Genomic DNA, 22,900 nt, shown 5'->3' with positions numbered 1-22,900 from the left:
GCTAGGTTTCTTTTTCAGAAACAAGTCCTGTTTCTCGCTTGAAGCCAGGAAAAGGCTAGTCACTGTGACCTTTTTACCTGAGCTGGACTATGGTGATCTGATCTATATGAATGTACCTGCCCATTGCCTGAACAAGTTAGATGCTGCCTATCACAGTGCCCTGAGATTTGTTACTAACTGTAAAGCACTAACTCATCACTGTACCCTATATGCCAGGGCAGGTCTGCCTTCACTAACTATACGGAGGCTCAGTCATTTTATTACATTACATTACATCACATTTAGCTGAGGCTTTTATCCAAAGCGACTTACAATAAGTGCGTTCGACCAACAAGATACAAACTTGAAGAAATCAGAATCATATAAGTACATCAGGTTTCATAGAGCCAAACATTTCAAGTGCTACTCAACTGGCTTTAGATCAGCCAGTCCTTTATTAGTATATAAGTGCTTTGTTAGTAATTCTATCTCTGGAAGTGGAGTCTAAAGAGATGAGTTTTCAGTCTGAAGAAGATGTGTAATCTTTCTGCTGTCCTGATTTCAATGGGGAGCTCATTCCACCATTTTGGAGCCAGGATAGCAAACCCACGTGTTTCTGCTGATGGGAACTTGGGTCCCCCTCGCAGTGCGGGTGCAGCGAGCTGTTTGGCTGATGCAGAGCGGAGTACACGTGCTGGGGTGTACGGTTTAACCATGTCCTGGATGTAGGAAGGGCCAGATCCATTCGCAGCATGGTACGCAAGTACCAGAGTCTTGAAGTGGATTCTAGCAGTTACTGGAAGCCAGTGAAGGGAGCGGAGGTGAGATGACGAGAGCCTGGACCAGAACCTGCGGGGCTTTCTGGGTCAGCTGGGGACGTATCTTCCTGATGTTGTAAAGAGTGTATCTGCAGCAGCGGGTTGTAGCAGCGATGTTTGCAGTGAAGGACAGTTTGTTATCTAGGATCACACCCAGATTCCTTGCAGTCTGAGTCGGGGAAACAACAGAGGGGCCGATGTTGATTGTTGGGTCAAGAGTGGGACAATCTTTTCCCGGAAGGAAAAGCAGCTCAGTCTTGTCAAGGTTGTGCATTTGTGCATGTTCATCTACAAAGCCATGTTGGGTAAACTACCAACTTATATATGCTCTTTGATCCCACAGAGAGTGGCAAGTAGCTATTGCCTGAGATCCCAGGATGTGTTTTTATTACATGTGCCAAGTGCTAGGACTGTTTTAGGTACTAAAGCTTTTATTTGTGCTGCTCCTCTAGCTTGGAACACTATGCGATTTCTTTTTTAACTGAGCATTTTGGTTCCCCTGCATCATTTCAAAGCTCGGATAGAGGAAATGTTATTAAATATCTGTCATTGTGAATAGGTTGCTAATGTATACCCCTGTAATTATGTTGGATTGATGTCCTTTTTGTTTTCTGTTTTTTTTAATGTGTAACCAATGTGCTGCAGGTCTCCCTTGAAAAAGAGATCGTTGATCTCAATGGGATTTTCACCTGGTTAAATAAAGGCTACAAACAAACATGAGCGTCACATGACTGATGATGTCTCTAGTTAGTTATAACCTACTGTCTGTCCACAGGTGTTTGTGTTAGTCACTAGTTAGTTATAACCTCCCGTCTGTCCACAGGTGTTAGTCTTAGTCACTAGTTAGTTATAACCTACCGTCTGTCCACAGGTGTTAGTCACTAGTTAGTTATAACCTCCCACCCGTCCACAGGTGTTAGTGTTAGTCACTAGTTAGTTATAACCTCCCGTCTGTCCACAGGTGTTAGTGTTAGTCACTAGTTAGTTATAACCTCCCATCTGTCCACAGGTGTTAGTTACTAGTTAGTTATAACCTCCGCTCTGTCCACAGGTGTTAGTGTTAGTCACTAGTTAGTTATAACATCCGCTCTGTCAACAGGTGTTAGTGTTAGTCACTAGTTAGTTATAACCTCCCATCTGTCCACATGTGTTTGTCACTAGTTAGTTATAACCTCTGCTCTGTCCACAGGTGTTAGTGTTAGTCACTAGTTAGTTATAACCTACCGTCTGTCCACAGGTGTTAGTGTTAGTCACTAGTTAGTTATAACCTACCGTATGTCCACAGGTGATGGTGTTAGTCACTAGTTAGTTATAACCTCCCATCTGTCCACAGGTGTTAGTCACTAGTTAGTTATAACCTCCGCTCTGTCCACAGGTGTTAGTTACTAGTTAGTTATAACCTCCTCTCTGTCCACATGTGTTAGGGTTTGTCACTAGTTAGTAATAGCCTACCGTCTGTCCACATGTGTTAGTCACTAGTTAGTAATAACCTACCGTCTGTCCACATGAGTTAGTGTTAGTCACTAGTTAGTTATAACCTCCGCTCTGTCCACAGGTGTTAGGGTTTGTCACTAGTTAGTAATAGCCTACCGTCTGTCCACAAGTGTTAGTCACTAGTTAGTTAGAACCTCCGCTCTGTCAACAGGTGTTAGTGTTAGTCACTAGTTAGTTATAACCTCCGCTCTGTCCACAGGTGTTAGTGTTAGTCACTAGTTAGTTATAACCTACCGTCTGTCCACAGGTGTTAGTGTTAGTCACTAGTTAGTTATAACCTCCGCTCTGTCCACAGGTGTTAGGGTTAGTTACTAGTTAGTTTTAACCTCCTCTCTGTCCACATGTGTTAGGGTAAGTCACTAGTTAGTAATAACCTCCGCTCTGTCCACATGTGTTAGTGTTAGTCACTAGTTAGTTATAACCTCCCATCTATCCACATGTGTTATTCACTAGTTAGTTATAACCTCCGCTCTGTCCACAGGTGTTAGTGTTAGTCACTAGTTAGTTATAACCTACCGTCTGTCCACAGGTGTTAGTGTTAGTCACTAGTTAGTTATAACCTACCGTCTGTCCACAGGTGTTAGTGTTAGTCACTAGTTAGTTATAACCTCCTCTCTGTCCACAGGTGTTAGTCACTAGTTAGTTATAACCTCCGCTCTGTCCACAGGTGTTAGTGTTAGTTACTAGTTAGTTATAACCTCCTCTCTGTCCACATGTGTTAGGGTTAGTCACTAGTTAGTAATAACCTACCGTCTGTCCACATGAGTTTTTGTTAGTCACTAGTTAGTTATAACCTCCGCTCTGTCCACAGGTGTTAGGGCTAGTTACTAGTTAGTTATAACCTCCTCTCTGTCCACATGTGTTAGGGTTAGTCACTAGTTAGTAATAGCCTACCGTCTGTCCACATGTGTTAGTCACTAGTTATTTATAACCTCCGCTCTGTCCACAGGTGTTAGTGTTAGTCACTAGTTAGTTATAACCTACCGTCTGTCCACAGGTGTTAGTGTTAGTCATTAGTTAGTTATAACCTACTGTCTGTCCACAGGTGTTAGTGTTAGTCACTAGTTATTTATAACCTACCGTCTGTCCACAGGTGTTAGTGTTAGTCACTAGTTAGTTATAACCTCCTCTCTGTCCACAGGTGTTAGTGTTAGTCACTAGTTAGTTATAACCTCCTCTCTGTCCACATGTGTTAGGGTTAGTCACTAGTTAGTAATAGCCTACCGTCTGTCCACATGTGTTAGTCACTAGTTATTTATAACCTCCGCTCTGTCCACAGGTGTTAGTGTTAGTCACTAGTTAGTTATAACCTACCGTCTGTCCACAGGTGTTAGTGTTAGTCATTAGTTAGTTATAACCTACTGTCTGTCCACAGGTGTTAGTGTTAGTCACTAGTTATTTATAACCTACCGTCTGTCCACAGGTGTTAGTGTTAGTCACTAGTTAGTTATAACCTCCTCTCTGTCCACAGGTGTTAGTCACTAGTTAGTTATAACCTCTGCTCTGTCCACAGGTGTTAGTGTTAGTTACTAGTTAGTTATAACCTCCTCTCTGTCCACATGTGTTAGGGTTAGTCACTAGTTAGTAATAGCCTACCGTCTGTCCACATGTGTTAGTGTTAGTCACTAGTTAGTTATAACCTCCGCTCTGTCCACAGGTGTTAGTGTTAGTCACTAGTTAGTTATAACCTCCGCTCTGTCCACAGGGGTTAGGGCTAGTTACTAGTTAGTTATAACCTCCTCTCTGTCCACATGTGTTAGGGTTAGTCACTAGTTAGTTATAACCTCCGCTCTGTCCACAGGTGTTAGTGTTAGTCACTAGTTAGTTATAACCTCCGCTCTGTCCACAGGTGTTAGTGTTAGTCACTAGTTAGTTATAACCTCTGCTCTGTCCACATGTGTTAGGGTTAGTTACTAGTTAGTTATAACCTCCTCTCTGTCCACATGTGTTAGGGTTAGTCATTAGTTAGTTATAACCTCCGCTCTGTCCACAGGTGTTAGTGTTAGTCACTAGTTAGTTATAACCTCCCATCTGTCAACAGGGGTTAGGGCTAGTTACTAGTTAGTTATAACCTCCGCTCTGTCCACAGGTGTTAGTGTTAGTCACTAGTTAGTTATAACCTCCGCTCTGTCCACAGGTGTTAGTGTTAGTCACTAGTTAGTTATAACCTCTGCTCTGTCCACATGTGTTAGGGTTAGTTACTAGTTAGTTATAACCTCCTCTCTGTCCACATGTGTTAGGGTTAGTCACTAGTTAGTTATAACCTCCGCTCTGTCCACAGGTGTTAGTGTTAGTCACTAGTTAGTTATAACCTCCCATCTGTCAACAGGTGTTAGTCACTATAACCTCTGCTCTGTCCACAGGTGTTAGTGTTAGTTAATACTTAGTTATAACCTCCTCTCTGTCCACATGTGTTAGGGTTAGTCACTAGTTAGTAACAACCTACCGTCTGTCCACAGGAGTTAGTGTTAGTCACTAGTTAGTTATAACCTCTGCTCTGTCCACAGGTGTTAGGGTTAGTTACTAGTTAGTTATAACCTCCTCTCTGTCCACATGTGTTAGGGTTAGTCACTAGTTAGTATTAGCCTACCGTCTGTCCACATGTGTTAGTGTTAGTCACTAGTTAGTTATAACCTCTGCTCTGTCCACAGGCATTAGTGTTAGTCACTAGTTAGTTATAACCTCCGCTCTGTCCACAGGTGTTAGTGTTAGTCACTAGTTAGTTATAACCTACCGTCTGTCCACAGGTGTTAGTGTTAGTCACTAGTTAGTAATAACCTACCGTCTGTCCACAGGTGTTAGTGTTAGTCACTAGTTAGTTATAACCTCCGCTCTGTCCACAGGTGTTAGGGTTGGTCACTAGTTAGTAATAACCTCCCGTCCCTCCACAGGTGTTGCGATCCTCAGGTAAACCCTACCTCACTTTCTTCCTGCTCGTCGTTTTCCCCGCTGGGTTCTTTGTCCTCAGCCTCATCGTGGCGGTGGTTGCCTTGGCAGCCGGCGAGCAGCAGGGTGCGGCGGTCAGCGAATCAAAGCAGAGAGAAGAAGAGTTCAGTCAGATCCTGGAGGCGATAAAGAGGAGCGAGGAAGAGGAGGTGAGATCAGTTCAGTTCCCAGACACCATCACACTTTATAAAGCTTTAATAACACCTGGTGCTGTTTCAACAGACAGCCAGCAGGGCGGCGCTCTCACAGGAACCAGAGGGGGAGAAGAAGGACAGCATGGAAGGTACACACACAACACACACACACACACACACACACACACACACACACACACACACACACACACACACACACACACACACAAGCTTTCTTCAATACTCTAAAATCACATGGAGCCACCCCATTGGACCAGGGCGATGCTGCCTTCAGGGTCCCACACAGAAACAGGTTCCTGCAGCTGGTTGTGTTTCAGGGTTGGAGGAGGTCCAGCGCTCGTGTCCTGCTTGCTGCTCCGTCACCTCTAAAGTCCTCCTGAAGTGGAAGTGCTGTGGCTGCTGGCAGGGGCTCAAACAGCGGCTCCAGGCCCTGGTGAGGGACCCGCTGTTCGACCTCGGGGTCGTGCTCTGCCTCGTTATCAACACCATCTTCATGTCTCTGGAACATTTCCCCATGACGCCGCAGTTTAGCTCCATGTTGAATTACGTACAACTGGTGAGTGGGACCATATAAACTTAACACAAAAAGGAAGGAAATGTGTGTTTGGTAGTGTAAGTAATTCTAGAACCCTGAAGGCAGGAGAGACTGAAAAGGGAAGCTTATAAAAGTTAACAGCATTTAATTACACAAAAGATGCGGTGGTGTACAAATGAAATGTGCGAGGGGAGGCGCTCTCCTCATGTGACCGGTCAGTTCAGGTCAGGGGGTAGAAGAGATCGATTCTTTGCTTGCCCTTCCTGTTGTCATCTGAGGTCTTCTCCTATTGGCCGGGGTCGTGGGGGGCGGGTCCAATGCAATTCCTGCCTTTTTCTGTTGCTAAATTACATCATTCTGGTGTCTGCGGTTATTTAAACATTCCCTGATTAACGTAATTCAGCGGCAATAAATGAGTGCTAATCCCAGTGTGCTCAGTGTACAACATCACATGTAATTTCACCTTCGATTCACGGTTTGAAAACGTAGCATTTCGCCACATGCTAATGCTAACCGAAAGTGAAGAATTTTCTGAATAAAAGTGTTAAGTTAATAGTTAGTGTGAACTTCCGGTTTTTCAGAATAAAACTGATTTAAATTAAATAGTGTATTTAATTCAAATTACGCCATATCAACATTGATTTTAATTTCTACCAGTAGATTATTTCTTTGTTGTAACAATGCTTCTTGGCAATACATCTTAGACTCTCTTTATTTACATACCATGTGTGGGATGAGTTTGTGGGTTGCACCCAGAAAAATGTGACAAATCTCCTGCTCCACCTGTCTGTGCTTCACCTGTCTGTCTCCACCTGTCTGTCTCCACCTGTCTGTGCTCCACCTGTCTGTCTTCATCTGTCTGTCTGCACCTGTCTGTGCTCCACCTGTCTGTCTCCACCTGTCTGTCTTCACCTGTCTGTGCTCCACCTGTCTGTCTGCACCTGTCTGTGCTCCACCTGTCTGTGCTCCACCTGTCTGTCTGCACCTGTCTGTGCTCCACCTGTCTGTCTCCACCTGTCTGTCTCCACATGTATGTGCTCCACATGTCTGTGCTCCACCTGTCTGTCTGCACCTGTCTGTCTCCACATGTATGTGCTCCACATGTCTGTGCTCCACCTGTCTGTCTGCACCTGTCTGTCTCCACCTGTCTGGCTTCACCTGTCTGTGCTCCACCTGTCTGTCTCCACCTGTCTGTCTTCACCTGTCTGTTCTCCACCTTTCTGTCCTCCACCTGTCTGTGCTCCACCTGTCTGTCTCCACCTCTCTTCACCTGTCTCCACCTGTCTGTGCTCCACCTGTCTGTCTTCACCTATCTGTCCTCCACCTGTCTGTGCTCCACCTGTCTGTGCTCCAACTTTCTGTCTCCACCTGTCTGTCTCCACATGTCTGTCTCCACCTGTCTCTCTTCACCTGTCTTCACCTGTCTCCACCTGTCTGTCTCCACCTGTCTGTCTCCACCTGTCTGTGCTCCACCTGTCTGTCTCCACCTGTCTTCACCTGTCTGTGCTCCACCTTTCTGTCTTCACCTGTCTGTGCTCCACCTGTCTGTGCTCCACCTGTCTGTGCTCCACACCTGTCTGTGCTCCACATGTCTGTGCTCCACACCTGTCTGTGCTCCACCTGTCTGTCTTCACCTGTCTGTGCTCCACCTGTCTGTGCTCCACCTGTCTGTGCTCCACACCTGTCTGTCCTCCACCTGTCTGTGCTCCACCTGTCTGTCCTCCACCTGTCTGTCTTCACCTGTCTGTCTGCACCTGTCTGTGCTCCACATGTCTGTGCTCCACATGTCTGTGCTCCACCTGTCTGTCTGCACCTGTCTGTGCTCCACCTGTCTGTGCTCCACCTGTCTGTGCTCCACCTGTCTGTGCTCCACACCTGTCTGTCTTCACCTGTCTGTGCTCCACATGTCTGTGCTCCACCTGTCTGTCCTCCACCTGTCTGTGCTCCACCTGTCTGTGCTCCACACCTGTCTGTGCTACACACCTGTCTGTCTTCACCTGTCTGTGCTCCACATATCTGTGCTCCACACCTGTCTGTGCTCCACACCTGTCTGTCTTCACCTGTCTGTCCTCCACCTGTCTGTCTTCACCTGTCTGTGCTCCACCTGTCTGTGCTCCACACCTGTCTGTCTTCACCTGTCTGTGCTCCACATGTCTGTCTCCACCTGTCTGTGCTCCACCTGTCTGTGCTCCACACCTGTCTGTCTTCACCTGTCTGTCCTCCACCTGTCTGTCTTCACCTGTCTGTCTTCACCTGTCTGTCTCCACCTGTCTGTCTTCACCTGTCTGTGCTCCACCTGTCTGTCTCCACCTGTCTGTCTTCACCTGTCTGTGCTCCACCTGTCTGTCTCCACCTGTCTGTGCTCCACCTGTCTGTCTCCACCTGTCTGTGCTCCACCTGTCTGTCTCCACCTGTCTGTCTTCACCTGTCTGTGCTCCACCTGTCTGTCTCCACCTGTCTGTCCTCCACCTGTCTATGCTCCACCTGTCTGTGCTCCACCTGTCTGTGCTCCACCTGTCTGTCTCCACCTGTCTGTCTCCACCTGTCTGTGCTCCACCTGTCTGTCTCCACCTCTCTTCACCTGTCTTCACCTGTCTGTCCTCCACCTGTCTGTGCTCCACCTGTCTGTGCTCCACCTGTCTGTGCTCCACCTGTCTGTCTCCACCTGTCTGTGCTCCACCTGTCTGTCTCCACCTGTCTTCACCTGTCTGTGCTCCACCTTTCTGTCTTCACCTGTCTGTCTCTACCTGTCTGTCTGCACCTGTCTGTCTGCACCTGTCTGTGCTCCACCTGTCTGTGCTCCACCTGTCTGTGCTCCACCTGTCTCTGCTCCACCTGTCTGTGCTCCACATGTCTGTGCTCCACCTGTCTGTCTCCACCTGTCTGTGCTCCACCTGTCTGTCTGCACCTGTCTGTGCTCCACCTGTCTGTCTCTACCTGTCTGTCTGCACCTGTCTGTCTCCACCTGTCTGTCTGCACCTGTCTGTGCTCCACCTGTCTGTGCTCCACCTCTCTGTGCTCCACCTGTCTCTGCTCCACCTGTCTGTGCTCCACATGTCTGTGTTCCACCTGTCTGTCTGCACCTGTCTGTGCTCCACCTGTCTGTGCTCCACCTGTCTGTCTCCACCTGTCTGTCTTCACCTGTCTGTGCTCCACCTGTCTGTCTCCACCTGTCTGTCTCCACCTGTCTGTGCTCCACCTGTCTGTCTCCACCTGTCTGTCTTCACCTGTCTGTGCTCCACCTGTCTGTCTCCACCTCTCTTCACCTGTCTTCACCTGTCTTCACCTGTCTGTGCTCCACCTGTCTGTGCTCCACCTGTCTGTCTCCACCTGTCTGTGCTCCACCTGTCTGTGCTCCACCTGTCTGTCTCCACCTGTCTGTGCTCCACCTGTCTGTCTCCACCTGTCTGTCTCCACCTCTCTTCACCTGTCTGTCCTCCACCTGTCTGCGCTCCACCTGTCTGTCTCCACCTGTCTGTCTCCACCTGTCTGTGCTCCACCTGTCTGTCTCCACCTGTCTGTCTCCACCTGTCTGTGCTCCACCTGTCTTTCTCCACCTGTCTGTCTCCACCTGTCTTCACCTGTCTGTGCTCCACCTTTCTGTCTTCACCTGTCTCCACCTGTCTGTGCTCCACCTGTCTGTGCTCCACCTGTCTGTCTCCACCTGTCTGTGCTCCACATGTCTGTCTCCACCTGTCTTCACCTGTCTGTGATCCACCTTTCTGTCTTCACCTGTCTGTAATCCACCTTTCTGTCTTCACCTGTCTCCACCTGTCTGTGCTCCACCTGTCTGTCTCCACCTGTCTGTCTCCACCTGTCTGTGCTCCACATGTCTGTCTCCACCTGTCTGTCTCCACCTGTCTGTGCTCCACATGTCTGTCTCCACCTGTCTGTCTCCACCTGTCTTCACCTGTCTGTGCTCCACCTTTCTGTCTCCACCTGTCTGTCTCCACCTGTCTGTGCTCCACCTGTCTGTGCTCCACCTTTCTGTCTTCACCTGTCTCCACCTGTCTGTCTCCACCTGTCTCTCTTCACCTGTCTTCACCTGTCTGTGCTCCACCTGTCTGTGCTCCACCTGTCTGTCTCCACCTGTCTGTGCTCCACCTGTCTGTCTCCACCTGTCTTCACCTGTCTGTGCTCCACCTTTCTGTCTTCACTTGTCTCCACCTGTCTGTGCTCCACCTGTCTGTGCTCCACCTGTCTGTGCTCCACACCTGTCTGTGCTCCACCTGTCTGTGCTCCACACATGTCTGTGCTCCACACCTGTCTGTCCTCCACCTGTCTGTGCTCCACATGTCTGTGCTCCACCTGTCTGTGCTCCACCTGTCTGTGCTCCACCTGTCTGTGCTCCACCTGTCTGTGCTCCACCTGTCTGTGCTCCACATGTCTGTGCTCCACATGTCTGTCTGCACCTGTCTGTCTTAACCTGTCTGTGCTCCACCTGTCTGTGCTCCACCTGTCTGTGCTCCACCTGTCTGTGCTCCACCTGTCTGTGCTCCACATGTCTGTGTTCCACATGTCTGTGCTCCACATGTCTGTCTGCACCTGTCTGTCTTCATCTGTCTGTGCTCCACCTATCTGTCTGCACCTGTCTGTGCTCCACATGTATGTGCTCCACATGTCTGTGCTCCACCTGTCTGTCTCCACCTGTCTGTCTCCACCTCTCTTCACCTGTCTGTGCTCCACCTGTCTGTCTCCACCTGTCTGTCTTCACCTGTCTGTTCTCCACCTTTCTGTCCTCCACCTGTCTGTGCTCCACCTGTCTGTCTCCACCTCTCTTCACCTATCTTCACCTGTCTGTGCTCCACCTGTCGTGCTCCAACTGTCTGTGCTCCACCTGTCTGTCTCCACCTGTCTGTCTCCACCTGTCTGTGCTCCACCTGTCTGTCTCCACCTGTCTCTCTTCACCTGTCTTCACCTGTCTGTGCTCCACCTGTCTGTGCTCCACCTGTCTGTCTCCACCTGTCTGTGCTCCACCTGTCTGTCTCCACCTGTCTGTCTCCACCTGTCTTCACCTTTATGTGCTCCACCTTTCTGTCTTCACCTGTCTGTGCTCCACCTGTCTGTGCTCCACCTGTCTGTGCTCCACCTGTCTGTGCTCCACCTGTCTGTGCTCCACACCTGTCTGTGCTCCACATGTCTGTGCTCCACACCTATCTGTGCTCCACCTGTCTGTCTTCACCTGTCTGTCTTCACCTGTCTGTGCTCCACCTGTCTGTGCTCCACATGTCTGTGCTCCACACCTATCTGTGCTCCACATGTCTGTGCTCCACCTGTCTGTGCTCCACACCTGTCTGTCCTCCACCTGTCTGTGCTCCACCTGTCTGTGCTCCACCTGTCTGTCTCCACCTGTCTGTGCTCCACCTGTCTGTCTCCACCTGTCTTCACCTGTCTGTGCTCCACCTGTCTGTCCTCCACCTGTCTGTGCTCCACATGTCTGTGCTCCACCTGTCTGTCCTCCACCTGTCTGTCTTCACCTGTCTGTCTTCACCTGTCTGTGCTCCACCTGTCTGTGCTCCACATGTCTGTGCTCCACACCTGTCTGTCTTCACCTGTCTGTGCTCCACCTATCTGTCTTCACCTGTCTGTGCTCCACATGTCTGTGTTCCACATGTCTGTGCTCCACATGTCTGTGCTCCACCTGTCTGTCTGCACCTGTCTGTGCTCCACCTGTCTGTCTCCACCTCTCTGTCTTCACCTGTCTGTGCTCCACCTGTCTGTCTGCACCTGTCTGTCTCCACCTGTCTGTTTCCACCTGTCTGTGCTCCACCTGTCTGTCTCCACCTGTCTGTCTCCACCTGTCTGTGCTCCACCTGTCTGTCTTCACCTGTCTGTTCTCCACCTTTCTGTCCTCCACCTGTCTGTCTCCACCTCTCTTCACCTGTCTCCACCTGTCTGTGCTCCACCTGTCTGTCTTCACCTGTCTGTCCTCCACCTGTCTGTGCTCCACCTGTCTGTGCTCCAACTGTCTGTGCTCCACCTGTCTGTCTCCACCTGTCTGTCTCCACCTGTCTGTGCTCCACCTGTCTGTCTCCACCTGTCTCTCTTCACCTGTCTCCACCTGTCTGTGCTCCACCTGTCTGTCTCCACCTGTCTGTGCTCCACCTGTCTGTGCTCCACCTGTCTGTGCTCCACACCTGTCTGTGCTCCACATGTCTGTGCTCCACCTGTCTGTGCTCCACCTGTCTGTGCTCCACCTGTCTGTGCTCCACACCTGTCTGTCCTCCACCTGTCTGTGCTCCACCTGTCTGTGCTCCACCTGTCTGTGCTCCACACCTGTCTGTCCTCCACCTGTCTGTGCTCCACCTGTCTGTGCTCCACATGTCTGTCCTCCACCTGTCTGTCTTCACCTGTCTGTGCTCCACCTGTCTGTCTGCACCTGTCTGTGCTCCACCTGTCTGTCTGCACCTGTCTGTGCTCCACATGTCTGTGCTCCACCTGTCTGTGCTCCACCTGTCTGTCTCCACCTGTCTGTCTCCACCTGTCTGTGCTCCACCTGTCTGTCTCCACCTGTCTGTCTCCACCTGTCTGTCTTCACCTGTCTGTGCTCCACCTGTCTGTGCTCCACCTGTCTGTCTCCACCTGTCTGTCCTCCACCTGTCTGTGCTCCACCTGGCTGTGCTCCACCTGTCTGTCTCCACCTGTCTGTCTCCACCTCTCTTCACCTGTCTTCACCTGTCTGTGCTCCACCTGTCTGTCTCCACCTGTCTGTCTCCACCTCTCTTCACCTGTCTTCACCTGTCTGTCCTCCACCTGTCTGTGCTCCACCTGTCTGTCTCCACCTGTCTGTCTCCACCTGTCTCTCTTCACCTGTCTTCACCTGTCTGTGCTCCACCTGTCTGTGCTCCACCTGTCTGTCTCCACCTGTCTGTCTCCACCTGTCTGTGCTCCACCTGTCTGTCTCCACCTGTCTGTCTCCACCTGTCTCCACCTGTCTGTGCTCCACCTTTCTGTCTTCACCTGTCTGTGCTCCACCTGTCTGTGCTCCACCTGTCTGTCTTCACCTGTCTGTGCTCCACCTGTCTGTGCTCCACATGTCTGTGCTCCACACCTGTCTGTCCTCCACCTGTCTGTGCTCCACCTGTCTGTCTCCACCTGTCTGTCTCCACCTGTCTCTCTTCACCTGTCTTCACCTGTCTGTGCTCCACCTGTCTGTGCTCCACCTGTCTGTGCTCCACATGTCTGTGCTCCACCTGTCTGTCCTCCACCTGTCTGTCTTCACCTGTCTGTCTTCACCTGTCTGTCTTCACCTGTCTGTGCTCCACCTGTCTGTCTGCACCTGTCTGTGCTCCACCTGTCTGTCTGCACCTGTCTGTGCTCCACATGTCTGTGCTCCACCTGTCTGTCTCCACCTGTCTGTCTCCACCTGTCTGTGCTCCACCTGTCTGTCTCCACCTGTCTGTCTCCACCTGTCTGTCTTCACCTGTCTGTGCTCCACCTGTCTGTGCTCCACCTGTCTGTCTCCACCTGTCTGTCCTCCACCTGTCTGTGCTCCACCTGTCTGTCTCCACCTGTCTGTCTCCACCTCTCTTCACCTGTCTTCACCTGTCTGTGCTCCACCTGTCTGTCTCCACCTGTCTGTCTCCACCTCTCTTCACCTGTCTGTCCTCCACCTGTCTGTCTCCACCTCTCTTCACCTGTCTGTCCTCCACCTGTCTGTGCTCCACCTGTCTGTGCTCCACCTGTCTGTCTCCACCTGTCTGTCTCCACCTGTCTCTCTTCACCTGTCTTCACCTGTCTGTGCTCCACCTGTCTGTGCTCCACCTGTCTGTCTCCACCTGTCTGTCTCCACCTGTCTGTGCTCCACCTGTCTGTCTCCACCTGTCTGTCTCCACCTGTCTCCACCTGTCTGTGCTCCACCTTTCTGTCTTCACCTGTCTGTGCTCCACCTGTCTGTGTTCCACCTGTCTGTGCTCCACCTGTCTGTCTCCACCTGTCTGTCTCCACTTCTCTTCACCTGTATTCACCTCTCTGTGCTCCACCTTTCCGTCTTCACCTGTCTGTGCTCCACCTGTCTGTGCTCCACCTGTCTGTGCTCCACCTGTCTTCACCTGTCTGTGCTCCATCAGGTCTTCACGGTGATCTTTATCATTGAGATGCTCCTGAAACTCGTGGCCTTCGATCCGTACGGATATTTCCAGGTGAGACTTCCTGTTTGTGAGCGGCTCATGTGAGACTTCCTGTTTGTCAGCGACTCAGGTGAGACTTCCTGTTTGTCAGCGGTTCAGGTGAGACTTCCTGTTTGTCAGCGGCTCAGGTGAGACTTCCTGTTTGTCAGCGGCTCAGGTGAGACTTCCTGTTTGTGAGCAGCTCAGGTGAGACTTCCTGTTTGTCAGCGGCACAAGTGAGACTTCCTGTTTGTCAGCGGCTCAGGTGAGACTTCCTGTTTGTCAGCGGCTCAGGTGAGACTTCCTGTTTGTCAGCGGCACAGGTGAGACTTCCTGTTTGTCAGGGGCTCTGGTGAGACTTCCTGTTTGTCACCGGGTCAGGTGAGACTTCCTGTTTGTCAGCGGCTCAGGTGAGACTTCCTGTTTGTCAGCGGCTCAGGTGAGACTTCCTGTTTGTCAGCGGCTCAGGTGAGACTTCCTGTTTGTCAGCGGCACAGGTGAGACTTCCTGTTTGTCAGGGGCTCAGGTGAGACTTCCTGTTTGTCAGCGGGTCAGGTGAGACTTCCTGTTTGTCAGCGGCTCAGTGATGATAGCTGTTGCTATGGTAACATGTGTTTCTGTTGCCTTGGTTACAGGTATCCTGGAACATCTATGACAGCATCATCGTCTTCATCAGTCTGCTGCTTCTCGCCGACATCATCAACCTGCGCTTCCTCCTATTGGTCAGTTGGTTACATTGGTTGGTGATTGGCTAATTGTTACACAACCCAAAACAACGCTGCGACATCACAAAGTGACCAACATCTGATCAGCTAATTTTCAGACAGGTTTTTATAGAGATGGATCAAAAAGAGAAGGGTCTTTGTTCCTGTTTCAGAGTCTCTGAACGCAGAGGGGACACATGTTGATGTAGAAGAGACGTGAAGAAGAGGGGACACATGTTGATGTAGAAGAGACATGAAGAAGAGGGGACACATGTTGATGTAGAACAGACATAAAGAAGAGGGGACACATGTTGATGTAGAAGAGACATGGAGAAGAGGGGACACATGTTGATGTAGAACAGACATAAAGAAGAGGGGACACATGTTGATGTAGGAGAGACATGGAGAAGAGGGGACACATGTTGATGTAGAAGAGACATGGAGAAGAGGGGACACATGTTGATGTAGAAGAGACATGAAGAAGAGGGGACACATGTTGATGTAGAAGAGACGTGAAGAAGAGGGGACACATGTTGATGTAGGAGAGACATGGAGAAGAGGGGACACATGTTGATGTAGAAGAGACATGGAGAAGAGGGAACACATGTTGATGTAGAAGAGACATGAAGAAGAGGGGACACATGTTGATGTAGGAGAGACATTGAGAAGAGGGGACACATGTTGATGTAGAAGAGACATGAAGAAGAGGGGACACATGTTGATGTAGAAGAGACATGAAGAAGAGGGGACACATGTTGATGTAGAAGAGACATGAAGAAGAGGGGACACATGTTGATGTAGAAGAGACATGAAGAAGAGGGGACACATGTTGATGTAGGAGAGACATGGAGAAGAGGGGACACATGTTGATGTAGAAGAGACATGAAGAAGAGGGGACACATGTTGATGTAGAAGAGACATGGAGAAGAGGGGACACATGTTGATGTAGAAGAGACATGGAGAAGAGGGGACACTTGTTGATGAGGAAGAGACATGGAGAAGAGGGGACACATGTTGATGTAGAAGAGACATGAAGAAGAGGGGACACATGTTGATGTAGAAGAGACATGGAGAAGAGGGGACACATGTTGATGAAGAAGAGACATGAAGAAGAGGGGACACATGTTGATGTAGAAGAGACATGGAGAAGAGGGGACACATGTTGATGTAGAAGAGACATGGAGAAGAGGGGACACTTGTTGATGTAGAAGAGACATGGAGAAGAGGGGACACATGTTGATTTAGAAGAGACATGAAGAAGAGGGGACACATGTTGATGTAGAAGAGACATGAAGAAGAGGGGACACATGTTGATGTAGGAGAGACATGAAGAAGAGGGGACACATGTTGATGTAGAAGAGACATGAAGAAGAGGGGACACATGTTGATGTAGAAGAGACATGAAGAAGAGGGGACACATGTTGATGTAGAAGAGACATGAGGAAGAGGGACACATGTTAATGTAGAAGAGACATGGAGAAGAGGGGACACATGTTGATGTAGAAGAGACATGAAGAAGAGGGGACACATGTTGATGTAGAAGAGACATGGAGAAGAGGGGACACATGTTGATTAAGAAGAGACATGGAGAAGAGGGGACACATGCTGATGTAGAAGAGACATGAAGAAGAGAGGACACATGTTGATGTAGAAGAGACATGAAGAAGAGGGGACACATGTTGATGTAGAAGAGGCATGAAGAAGAGGGGACACATGTTGATGTAGAAGAGACATGAAGAAGAGGGGACACATGTTGATGTAGAAGAGACATGAAGAAGAGGGGACACATGTTGATGTAGAAGAGACATGAAGAAGAGGGGACACATGTTGATGTAGAAGAGACATGAAGAAGAGGGAACACATGTTGATGTAGAAGAGACATGAAGAAGAGGGGACACATGTTGATGTAGGAGAGACATGGAGAAGAGGGGACACATGTTGATGTAGAAGAGACATGAAGAAGAGGGGACACATGTTGATGTAGAAGAGACATGGAGAAGAGGGGACACATGTTGATGTAGAAGAGACATGGAGAAGAGGGGACACATGTTGATGAAGAAGAGACATGGAGAAGAGGGGACACATGTTGATGTAGAAGAGACATGAAGAAGAGGGGACACATGTTGATGTAGAAGAGACATGGAGAAGAGGGGACACATGTTGATGTAGAAGAGACATGAAGAAGAGGGGACACATGTTGATGTAGAAGAGACATGAAGAAGAGGGGACACATGTTGATGTAGAAGAGACATGAAGAAGAGGGGACACATGTTGATGTAGAAGAGACATGGAGAAGAGGGGACACATGTTGATGTAGAAGAGACATGAAGAAGAGGGGACACATGTTGATGTAGAAGAGACATGAAGAAGAGGGGACACATGTTGATGTAGAAGAGACATGAAGAAGAGGGGACACATGTTGATGTAGAAGAGACATGAAGTAGAGGGGACACATGTTGATGTAGAAGAGACATGAAGAAGAGGGGACACATGTTGATGTAGAAGAGACATGGAGAAGAGGGGACACATGTTGATGTAGAGGAGACATGGAGAAGAGGGGACACATGTTGATGTAGAAGAGACATGAAGAAGAGGGGACACATGTTGATGTAGAGGAGACATGGAGAAGAGGGGACACATGTTGATGTAGAAGAGACATGAAGAAGAGGGGACACATGTTGATGTAGAGGAGACATGGAGAAGAGGGGACACATGTTGATGTAGAAGAGACATGAAGAAGAGGGGACACATGTTGATGTAGAGGAGACATGGAGAAGAGGGGACACATGTTGATGTAGAGGAGACATGGAGAAGAGGGGACACATGTTGATGTAGAAGAGACATGAAGAAGAGGGGACACATGTTGATGTAGAAGAGACATGAAGAAGAGGGGACACATGTTGATGTAGAAGAGACATGAAGAAGAGGGGACACATGTTGATGTAGAAGAGACATGAAGAAGAGGGGACACATGTTGATGTAGAAGAGACATGGAGAAGAGGGGACACATGTTGATGTAGAAGAGACATGGAGAAGAGGGGACACATGTTGATGTAGAAGAGACATGAAGAAGAGAGGACACATGTTGATGTAGCAGAGACATGGAGAAGAGAGGACACATGTTGATGTAGAAGAGACATGGAGAAGAGGGGACACATGTTGATGTAGAAGAGACATGAAGAAGAGGGGACACATGTTGATGTAGAAGAGACATGGAGAAGAGGGGACACATGTTGATGTAGAAGAGACATGAAGAAGAGGGGACACATGTTGGTGTAGAAGAGACATGAAGAAGAGGGGACACATGTTGATGTAGAAGAGACATGAAGAAGAGGGGACACATGTTGATGTAGAAGAGACATGGAGAAGAGGGGACACATGTTGATGTAGAAGAGACATGAAGAAGAGGGGACACATGTTGATGTAGAAGAGACATGAAGAAGAGGGGACACATGTTGATGTAGAAGAGACATGAAGAAGAGGGGACACATGTTGATGTAGAAGAGACATGAAGTAGAGGGGACACATGTTGATGTAGAAGAGACATGAAGAAGAGGGGACACATGTTGATGTAGAGGAGACATGGAGAAGAGGCGACACATGTTGATGTAGAGGAGACATGGAGAAGAGGGGACACATGTTGATGTAGAAGAGACATGAAGAAGAGGGGACACATGTTGATGTAGAGGAGACATGGAGAAGAGGGGACACATGTTGATGTAGAAGAGACATGAAGAAGAGGGGACACATGTTGATGTAGAGGAGACATGGAGAAGAGGGGACACATGTTGATGTAGAAGAGACATGAAGAAGAGGGGACACATGTTGATGTAGAGGAGACATGGAGAAGAGGGGACACATGTTGATGTAGAAGAGACATGAAGAAGAGGGGACACATGTTGATGTAGAGGAGACATGGAGAAGAGGGGACACATGTTGATGTAGAAGAGACATGAAGAAGAGGGGACACATGTTGATGTAGAAGAGACATGAAGAAGAGGGGACACATGTTGATGTAGAAGAGACATGAAGAAGAGGGGACACATGTTGATGTAGAAGAGACATGAAGAAGAGGGGACACATGTTGATGTAGAAGAGACATGGAGAAGAGGGTTTTGCAGAATAGATTACTTTTAAGCGTGCAGAGCAATAATTACTGAATCTCACAAACCTGAGTAAAGTTAAGAAGTGAATGAGAAATGGTGATGATGATGATGATGATGGTGATGATGATGATGGTGATGATGATGGTGATGATGGGGATGATGGTGATGATGATGATGGTGATGGTGATGATGATGATGATGGTGATGGTGGTGATGATGATGATGATGGTGGTGGTGATGGTGGTGATGATGATGATGATGATGATGATGATGATGATGATGATGATGATGATGATGATGATGATGATGATGGAAATGGCAGATTTAATAAGAACAGAACTTTTCTCCAGATGGTGATGATGGTAATAATAAAATTAATAACAATAACAGAAGTTGTCTCTAGATGCGGTTCCTCCGGCTGGCCAGGTGGTGGCCGATGCTCCACATGTTGATGAAGATCATCTGGACGGCTCTGAGTTCTCTGAGGAACCTGACGCTCCTCCTCTTCATCACTCTCTTCATCTTCTCCGTTGCTGGCATGCAGCTTTTTGGAAATGACTACAAAGACCAAGTCTGTCACATCGCAGCGGACTGCAAGCTTCCTCGTTTCCACATGACAGACTTCTTCCACTCCCTCCTGGTGGTCCTCAGGGTTCTGTTCGGGGACTGGGTCGAGGCGCTGTGGGACTGCATGGAGGTCTCCGGAGAGGCATCCTGTCTCCTCTTCTTCATGATGCTCCTCGTCTCAGGAAACCTGCTGGTGAGTTACTGCACCTCACACGGGATCACATGAGAACACACAAGATCACAGAAGATCACATGAGATCACATGAGAGCACACAAGATAACACAGGATAACATGAGATCACATGAGAGCACACAAGATCACACGGGATCACATGAGAACACATGAGATCACACAAGATCACATGAGAGCACACAAGATCACACAAGATCACACGGGATAACATGAGATCACATGAGAGCACACAAGATCACACGGGATCACATGAGAACACATGAGATCACACAAGATCACATGAGATCACACAAGATCACACAGGATCACATGAGAGCACACAAGATCACATGAGAGCACACAAGATCACATGAGAGCACAAAAGATCACACAAGATCAGACGGGATCACATGAGAACACACAAGATCACATGAGAGCACACAAGATCACATGAGAGCACACAAGATCACACAAGATCACACGGGATTACATGAGAACACACAAGATCAGACAAGATCACACAAGATCACCCAAGATCACATGAGAACACACAAGATCACACAAGATCACACGAGATCACATGAGAGCACACAAGATCACACAAGATCACATGAGAACACACAAGATCACACAAGATCACACAAGATCACATGAGATCACATGAGAGCACACAAGATCACACAGGATCACATGAGAACACATGAGATCACACAAGATCACGCAAGATCACATGAGATCACATGAGAGCACACAAGATCACACGGGATCACATGAGAACACACAAGATCACACAAGATCACATGAGAGCACACAAGATGACATGAGAGCACACGAGAGCACACAAGATCACATGAGAACACATGAGATAACCCAAGACTTCTTTAAGACTTTTTTAAAACCTCTGGTGGATATTCAAAGTTAGATTCCTTATGTCACCGGTTACCCCTTCAACTGCCCTCTTCAGCTGAAACACAGGGCTCGACGCTCGTGAACTGTCAACAGGAGGGCTGACGACCGGCCCATCTGTGACTCTCCAGAACACACAGATGGCCAGTCTGCCCCTTTGTAGCATTTATTTTCAGATGAGCAGATTGCCTCTGGGCTTTCAACTAAAGACACAGCCACGTTAAAACTGCGGCATGTGTACAGCTCCTTATGGGTGCTGCAATTTATGAAGTGCCAGCGCGGCGGACTGGTACGCTCCGGCAGCACTACACCTCTGATCGTTTCACCACGTAGGAAAGCAGCAAGTCGACTGGAGTCAACCTGGTTTTTTTTACGAAACTGTTTATTACATTCCCTACTGGGCTAGGGGAACCAAAGGGAAGCAACACAACCAGAATGGAATTGGTAGTAGTTATAAGTGGCTTTATTATAAACCCGTGTGAAACAAAATGTCAGCCAAACAGTCTGAAACAAACAAAAAGGCCAACGGGCGCCGACTTAACTATGGAACAAACAAAGGAGGACTCCACAAGGGAGTTTGGCAAAACAGACAGAGTAATAATTGAATAGAAGGGAAAACAAAAACCTCACGTTAAACGTGGTACAAGTTAAACTGATAAGGCTGCACAAGAACACAGCTGCAGCTGATCAACAAGCGCTACGCTAACCTGGGTCTAAGCTAACACACTTCACAAAACAAGTACAGAAAGTTTAACTGACAGGCGCTAACCGCTGAGCTAACCTGGTTTTCTTTTACACACACAACACTAAGCACCGAACATTTACAGTATTACGAGCACCGAGAGTAAACGTAGCAAGAGGCTAGAGGCGTCTGTCTAACCACACAGAGCCTCCGGAATGATCTTCGTCCCCGGCCTTTGTACCCCTCCCCCGGAAGATGTGCCGGAAGCGGGCGGTGATTGGATGACGTCAATCCAATCACCTCTTCGGATGTTGCGAGGGCGGGACGACTAGTTGCATCAGAGGAACTGCACAGCTCATTTCCACACACACACACAAACAGAGTAAACAGAGAAAGCAGTGGCTGTAACACTGTGTCTCAGGGCTTCTTAACATTTAACAACCTATTAATGTGTTGTACCCACTTAACGGGAAGAAACTCAGCAGCTGACGATATGAACCATTTTTACAAGAAGCGTCTAAATGAGCCCTGAGCGAAAACATGCTTAGCAAGGCAAGGCAAGTTTATTTATATAGCACCTTTCAACAAAAAGCAATTCAAAGTGCTTTACAAAAATGAAAGACATTCAGAAAATGGCATTTAAAATCAACATTAAAAATAAAAAAATACATGGATAAAAGTTACAGTGCAGTCTAAGATATGAATAATTCAATTAAAAGCAGCGACAAAAAGAAAAGTCTTCAGCCTGGATTTAATAGTAGTCAGAGTTGCAGCGGACCTGCAGGTTTCTGGGAGTTTGTTCCAGATATTTGGAGCATAATAACTGAACGCTGCTTCTCCATGTTTAGTTCTGACTCTGGGGACAGAAATGTATTCAGGGCCTAAACCATTCAGTGCTTTATAAACCAGCAGCAGTTGTTAGAAAAATATCACTCGACACCAGGTTTAACCGGAGTTAAATCACATACAAAGGATATGGGTTAACTCACACACATGAGGTATGTTGCTCAACGGAGCAGCAAAAAACATCAGGCTTATATAGTCCAAAACACGGAGATAACAAGAAAGTCGTAAATCGAGGTGGCGCTAATATCAGCCGCGGGTGTCGGAAAGTTGGGTCATCTGCGATGGGTCATCTGTGACGTCTTCTGGAAAGAGTCACGTACTTCCTTCATGCTTCATAGAAATTAGATATTTAGGAGACAGCAAGTCTTTCTTCTCATAAATATCAATAAGCTGAAATGCCCTGCCTCCTCCTATCACAAGAAGAGGCAGCTGCAAGGTCATACACAGTTCAGAGCCACACATGATATCAGTGCAAAAACAACCCAGAGAGTGGAGAAAACAGTATTTCTCCAACAGCAGTATTTTGAAATCTATTCTTTGACACACAGGAAGCCAGTGTAAAGACTTCAGAACAGGAGTGATGTGATCCACTTTCTTAGTGTTAGTGAGGAACCAGAGTAAAGACTTCAGAACAGGAGTGATGTGATCCACTTTCTTAGTGTTAGTGAGGAACCAGAGTAAAGACTTCAGAACAGGAGTGATGTGATCCACTTTCTTAGTGTTAGTGAGGAACCAGAGTAAAGACTTCAGAACAGGAGTGATCCACTTTCTTAGTGTCAGTGAGGAACCAGAGTAAAGACTTCAGAACAGGAGTGATGTGATCCACTTTCTTAGTGTCAGTGAGGAACCAGAGTAAAGACTTCAGAACAGGAGTGATGTGAT

General features: G+C 48.2%; 1 protein-coding gene across 2 annotated transcripts in view; it reads left to right on the top strand.

Annotated features, from left to right (window-relative positions):
• LOC307039392 (sodium channel protein type 4 subunit alpha B-like) overlaps window positions 1-22,900 on the top strand; it is an 85,684-nt gene that overhangs the window by 25,403 nt on the left and 37,381 nt on the right. For both annotated transcript variants that reach the window (XR_013808215.1, XM_079681417.1), the window contains exons 11-16: window positions 5,183-5,386; window positions 5,460-5,520; window positions 5,710-5,948; window positions 13,997-14,068; window positions 14,671-14,757; window positions 19,249-19,605. Coding sequence is in view for 1 of the 2 variants with exons in the window: in XM_079681417.1 (XP_079537543.1) it covers window positions 5,183-5,386; window positions 5,460-5,520; window positions 5,710-5,948; window positions 13,997-14,068; window positions 14,671-14,757; window positions 19,249-19,605 (1,020 nt within the window). In the remaining variant the exon portion in view is untranslated. The remainder of the gene's footprint in view (window positions 1-5,182; window positions 5,387-5,459; window positions 5,521-5,709; window positions 5,949-13,996; window positions 14,069-14,670; window positions 14,758-19,248; window positions 19,606-22,900) is intronic.

The sequence above is a fragment of the Notothenia rossii genome (genome assembly GCF_949606895.1).
Source record: "Notothenia rossii genome assembly, chromosome: 5".
NCBI classification, from domain to species: Eukaryota; Metazoa; Chordata; class Actinopteri; order Perciformes; family Nototheniidae; genus Notothenia; species Notothenia rossii.
The sequence above is the reverse complement of the archived record's forward strand: the minus strand, read 5'-3'. Positions and strand labels throughout refer to the sequence as shown.